The 6,334-nt window shown below is 33.0% G+C and overlaps 1 protein-coding gene across 1 annotated transcript; it reads right to left on the bottom strand.

Annotated features, from left to right (window-relative positions):
• Window positions 1-237: 237 nt before the first annotated feature.
• LOC148166323 (juvenile hormone acid O-methyltransferase-like) lies at window positions 238-1,590 on the bottom strand. Its single transcript, XM_088048754.1, has 3 exons — window positions 927-1,590; window positions 603-883; window positions 238-555 (listed from the first exon to the last, which is right to left on the bottom strand). The coding sequence occupies exons 1-3, from the start codon at window positions 1,373-1,375 to the stop codon at window positions 368-370; spliced, it is 918 nt and encodes a 305-aa protein (XP_087904880.1). The 5' UTR covers window positions 1,376-1,590; the 3' UTR covers window positions 238-367.
• Window positions 1,591-6,334: the final 4,744 nt, after the last annotated feature.

Below are 6,334 nucleotides of genomic sequence, written 5' to 3'. Positions count from 1 at the left end.
CATTTTCTCATGCATCCAGGGCCTCAATCGACTATAATCCGCCTCTGTAAAAAATATCGAGAAAATCTGCGTCAAAGTAAAAAACTTTAAAGAATCTAAAAAATCTTCTAAAAATAAAAAATTCAAGCAATTTAAAGGATCAGAATCTTTGGCAGCTTTTGGAAGTATCTGGAAAGAAGGAGCCGGTAAATCTGCAAAATCAAAGGAACCGTCCAAAACAGATATCCAAAGAAGAGATTTATAGAAAATAAAAATATATTTTATCATATAAATACATGTAAATACTGTCCCATCACCGTTTCCATCACGAAAATATATTCCTAAATCTAATTTGTACTCAGCTCAGCACTCCTTTGTACTTTTCACTTTACGGTTTCGACGCCAAAACCACAAACAACTTATAAGGAACATGAATTTTCTCCTCGTTGTTATTATCACAACTTTCAATAGTAATATTCTCCAATTTCCGCACTTCCTTCAAATAATCGTCGATGTACTCTTCGACCTGATTTTCCGGAATTTTCTTGATAAACGGATTCACCGCTGAAACCGACTCTGAAACTTGGCATAAAAAATCAGACAAAAACACTGTTATTCCGTACTGGCCAAAACCCCAAAGCTCGGAAAAGTGTAAGTCCGCTCCTCGATCCGACAGAAATGCGTCACAAAACCCTCTTTCTTCAGGATGCTTTCCAGCTCGCTTTCGGGGTTTTCCGAGTGGTGGTAAGGCGAAATGTACTTTTTGAGGTTTTCCATGTAAGCGCCCCATTTGTTCGACTTGGCCATTCGCTCGTAAATATCGTAAACTGGGTTGGTTTGGAGGAAAGCGAGGAGAATCTCGCCCCCAGGCTTCAGCATGTCGAAGAGGTTTTGCACGGCTTGTCTGGAGACGACGATGAAAATTTGAAAATGCGGTAAAAACTCACCTTTGCTCCACCACCCAATGCAGGCAATAAAACGAGAAAATGTGATCGAAAAACTCATGAAACTCCGCGTCCACGCCGGGCGAAGACACGTCGAAACGGACGAAATCGACTTTGCGGTTTTTGTGTTTGTTTTTGGCGAAAGCCACCATTTCTTCGGAAACGTCGCCGCCGATGATCCTGTTGAAGTTTTCCGGGATTTTCGGGAGTAAGAGTTCGAAGATGACGTCTCCGTCGCCGGAGCCCACGTCGAGGATGTTTTCGCGAGTTTTCCACTTGAGCAATCGCAGGTAGTTGTCGATGACGAAACTGGCGTCCGTTTTTTGCAAGCCGTTGTATTTGGAGTAAAGTGAAGCTTGGTTCATCTCGGAAAATGTTGTTTCAACTAACAACTTTGGGTGTTCGGAGGCTTTTATAAGTTCGAGAGGGGCGAACCAGAATTTCATTTTCATTTCAGCGCATCTCAAACGCGCCTCGGAAGATTTCCACGAGGTAAAAATGAGTTTTCCGCGCGATTTGTTTGGAAATCACTGACAACACGGGGGAAAAGTTTTTGTTATTTAAAAAAGGCACCTTTCACCTCTTGTTGTTTTTAACAATAGCCCGGTTATATTTAGTTGGAACATCTCGGCACCGAAATCTCGCGTAAATAAGTGAATGAACTGACCACTACAACATATAAGAGTTTAGGACCCACGAATTGAATCGAACCGGTCATCCAACTCGCCACCAAAAAGACACAAAAAACGCGATATTTTCAACAAAAAAAACGTAATTGTGTCTGGTCAGGGCTGATTTTTTTTTCGCTCATTACTAAAAAACCCCCAAAGCTCGTTATTTTTAAACACAACCAGTTCCAAGGGTTGTTTTTTTTTTGGGGGTGACCAGACTAGGATAGGTTAGTTACTGGTCTAACAACCCCGAGGTCACCTTCAAACGTGTTTATTTGAAGCCGTGAATAAGAAGAGGTCCGCGAATTACTCTCTGCGGTGCCACGATTCGATTATTTGTCTTTGGATTCCAACGAAGAATGTTAACGACCTTTGTCAAAATTTCTCTTGGTCACACTGAAAATGGAAGCGTTTGGATTTGTGTTTGAGGTGGACCAGGATGGACCGTGACCTTATTACAAATAGAAAGCACAAGTTTCAAATTTAACCTAATTCAGGTCCGGTCTTAGGCAAGACTAGGCTACTTCGAAAATTTATGAGCCCACTCTATCGGGAAAAATGCTTTAATTAAAAAACAAAAAAATCAGACATTTAGGTAAGTTCATCTTAATTATCCATTTCACAATATTTGATATCTAGGTAGGCCATGGCTGCGACAATTCCCGTTTAAAATGCAAAATAGCAAGGAAAAAGCCTTCAGCGGTTTTTTTTACAAATCTGTGATTTTGAGCCTATTAATTAAGGTAATTTCAAAATTAATGCATACAGGTTTTGTCCTCTGCATAATTTAAACGAAATAACATCAGTTTGGCATTTCAGTTCATGTAAAATCACCGAACGTTACAATGTTCCTGAAATAAATTAAAGTTTCCAACGCACACTGGGATGTTAAATATTTTGCAATGGATGCATTTCGTGAAGGTTGGTAGTCCTGTTTTTAATTGCGAAGCCGGAAAAGTGGGGTCAACGTCAGTGCTGCCAACTTATTTCCTATTAGAAAGTACAAATTTTAGATCACAAAAATGTTTTATTTTGATTTTTTTTTAAATAAAAATTTTCAAAAATTGGATTTTTTTATCTAAAATTTCGTAACTCACTCAGTACAACTAATAAATAAGGTAAAAGTAGGAAAATCCCCAAATTTCATAATTATAACAGCAACAGAACCAAAGATACAAAAATAAATCTAAAATTTGGAAAATCTAAAACTTAAAGTTTCTAAAATTTGTGTCTGTTGCTCTAAAATACTGAAAGTTAATACAGTTAATAAGTGAGCTAAAAGTAGCAGACTCCCCAAATTTCATCCTTGTAGCACCAACACAGCCAACGACACAGATTTTAATTTAAAATTTTGGAAATTTCAAGATCGTCTTATAAATAAAAATGTCCAAAAACTGTATTTTTTTGCTCTAAAACTTCGTAACTTGGAACAGTTAATTAATGAGCTAAAAAAAGCAACCTTCTCAAATATTATGACTATAACATCAACGGCGCCAAAGATATAGAATTAAATGTAGAATTTAAAAAATTTTAAGATCGTCTTATGAATAAAAATATAAAAAATTAAGGCTTTTAGTTTAGAACTATGAAAACTTGGTACAATTAATAAATAAGCTAAAAGTGGCAGAATCCCTAAATTTTATGGCTATAACACTATCAGAACTAAAGATTCAGAAATAACTTTAAAATTTTGAAAAATCTAGAATCGTCCTTTAAATAAAAATTTTCAAAAATTGTGCCTTCTGCCGTAGAGCTTTGTAACTCAATATAACTAATAAATGACCCAAGGATAGCAAAATACTCAAATTTCATGACTATAAAACCAACAGAACCAAAGATACAGAATTAAACTTCAAATTCTAAAAATTTTAGATTCGTGCTAAAAATAAAAATTTATAAAATTTGTGTCCATTGCTCTACAATTTTGTAATTCAGAACAGTTAATAAGTCAGCTATATGAAGCAATCTCGTCAAATTTCATCGCTGTAGTCCCAACACAAGCAAAGATACAAATTTTAATCTTGAAATTAGAAATTCAAAATCGTCCTATAAATAAAAATTTCCAAAATTTGTGTGTTTTGCTGTAATTGTTTTTAACTCGGTACGATTAATAAATGAGCTAAAAGTAGCAAAATCCTCAATTTTCATCACTATAGCATGAACAGAACCAAAGATTCAGAAAAAAATCAAAAATTTAGAAAATTTTAGATTCGTCCAAAAAATTAAAAATTTTCAAATTAGTATCTGTTGTTTTACAATTCTGTAATTTCGTACAGTTAATAAATGACCTAAAAGTAGTAACCTTTCTAAATTTCATCGCTGTAGTACCAACATAAGCAAAGATACAGATTTTAATCTAAAATTTTGAAAATGTCAAAATCGTCATAAAAAATTCCAAAAATTATGTCTTTTGCTCTAGAACTATGTAACTCAATACAATTATTAAATGACCCAAGATTAGCAAAATACTCAAATTTCATGGCTATAAGACCAACAGAACCAAAGATACAGGATTAAACTTAGAATTTTAAATTTTAGATTCGTCTTAAAAATAGAAATTTCTAAAATTTGTCTCCATTGCTCCACAATTTTGTAATTCGTACAGTTAATAAGCCAGTTAGAAGTAGCAATTTCCCCAAATTTCATCGCTGTAATTCCAACAAAACCGAAGATACAGAGTTTAATCTAGAATTTTGAAATTTTCATGATCGTTCTGGGAATAAAAATTTCCAAAAATTGTGTCTTTCACTCTAGAACTTTGTAACTCAGCATAGCTAACAAATGAGCTAAAAGTAGCAAGATTCTTAAATTTCATCACTATAACACCAACAAATTTAAAGATACAGAAAATAAATCAAAAATTTTGAAAATTTTAGATTCATCCTAAAAATTAAAATTTCTAAAATTTGGTACAGGTAATCAGTGAGCTAAAAGTGGCAATCTCCCCAAATTTCATCGCTGTAGTCCCAACCCAGCCAAAATTACAGATTTTGATCTAAAATTTTGAAAATTTCAAAATCGTTCTATAAACAAAAATTTCCAAAAATTTTGTCTTTTGCTCTAGAACTTTGTAACTTGGTACGATTAATAAATGAGCTAAAAATAGCAACATCCTCCAATTTTATGGCTCTAGCATCAACAGAACTAAAGATACAGGATTAAATCTAGAATTTTGAAAATTTTAGATTCGTCCTAAAAATCAAATTTTCTAAAAAATGTATCTGCTGCTCTACAATTCGGTAATTTAGTACAGTTAATAAGCGAGTTAAAACTATTACCTTTCCCAAATTTCATCGCAACCAAAGATACAGATTTAATAGTAGAATCTTGAAATTTTCAAAATCGTTCAATAAATAAAAAAATCCAAAAATTGTGTCTTTTGCTCTAGAACTATGTAACTAAATACGATTATTAAATGACCTAAGAGTAGCAAAATGCTCAAATTTTATGGCCATACGACCAACAGAACCAAAGATCCAGAATTAAACCTAGAATTTTGAAAATTTTAGATTCCTCTTAGAAATAAAAATTTCTAAAATTTGTATCTATTGCTCTACAATTTTTTAATTTAGTACAGTTAATAAGTGAGCTAGAAGTAACAATCTCCCCAGATTTCATCGCTGTAGTCCCAACCCAGCCAAAATTACAGATTTTGATTTAAAATTTTGAAAATTTCAAAACCGTTCTATAAATAAAAATTTCCAAAAATTTTGTCTTCTGCTCTAGAACTTTGGAACTTGGTACGATTAATAAATGAGCTAAAAATAGCAACATCCTCCAATTTTATGGCTCTAGCATCAACAGAACTAAAGATACAGGATTAAATCTAGAATTTTGAAAATTTTAGATTCGTCCTAAAAATCAAATTTTCTAAAAATTGTGTATGTTCCTCTACAATTCTGTAATTTAGTACAGTTAATAAGCGAGTTAAAACTATTACCTTCCCCAAATTTCATCGCTGTAGCACCAATACAACCAAAGATACAGATTTAATTGTAGTATTTTGAAATTTTCAAAATCGTCCTATAAAGAAAAATTTCCAAAAAGTGGGTTTTTTGCTCTAGAACTTTGTAACTTGGTACGATTATTAAATGAGCTAAAAGTAGCAAAATTCGCAAATTTGATAGTTATAACACCAAGAGAACCTAAGATACAATTTTAAATTAAATTTTGAAAATTTTAGTTTCCTTCTTAAAATCAAAATTTTCAAAATTTGTGTCCGTTTCTCCACACTTCCATTAAATTTATAAATTCTCTTAAGATTTTCCTTAAGTCGTATTTAGACTTGCATTTTCCAATAATATTTTTTCGTTTTTCATTGTTCAAATTTTCTTCAGGATTCTCTTACATTTTCCTTCATCCTTTCAAGTTTTTCTTATAACCTCTAAATTCTTATTAAAATTCCTTTCATTGTTAAAAAAATTCCCCATCAATCACTATTTGCGATATCTGCTCTAAACCCTTCAAAATAAACCAACTGCCTAATCTTTCAAAGAAGCCAGGACCGTCTCTAAGAAAATCCGCCCCCCGTCAAATATTTGCTAATTACTAATTACCATCTCAAGATAATGTCCCCATTATTTATACGTCTAATCCCGAGTAACCAACTTAAAAGAGTGTTTCTATAAATAGCCCGCTGTACCTCTATGGGGGCTTATCGAGAGTTCCTAAAACAGTAGTGTTAGACAATACGTTTAAAATGGAGCGTTATCATAAATCATAAACTGATAAAACTAAACT

Source organism: Gnatocerus cornutus, unplaced genomic scaffold (genome assembly GCF_029298725.1).
Source record: "Gnatocerus cornutus isolate USDA-ARS CGAHR unplaced genomic scaffold, icGnaCorn1.1 ctg00000023.1, whole genome shotgun sequence".
Classification (NCBI taxonomy): Eukaryota; Metazoa; Arthropoda; class Insecta; order Coleoptera; family Tenebrionidae; genus Gnatocerus; species Gnatocerus cornutus.
This window is presented reverse-complemented; position numbering and strand designations above follow the sequence as displayed.

Bases quoted from the DNA above. Each gene is read 5' to 3' on its own strand.
- LOC148166323 (XM_088048754.1), bottom strand. From the start codon at position 1,375: ATGAAAATGAAATTCTGGTTCGCCCCTCTCGAACTTATAAAAGCCTCC. The intron at 884-926 runs GTGAGTTTTTAC...CGTCGTCTCCAG, and splicing joins CATTGGGTGGTGGAGCAAAG to ACAAGCCGTGCAAAACCTCT. The intron at 556-602 runs GTACGGAATAAC...GCCAAGTTTCAG, and splicing joins GAGCTTTGGGGTTTTGGCCA to AGTCGGTTTCAGCGGTGAAT.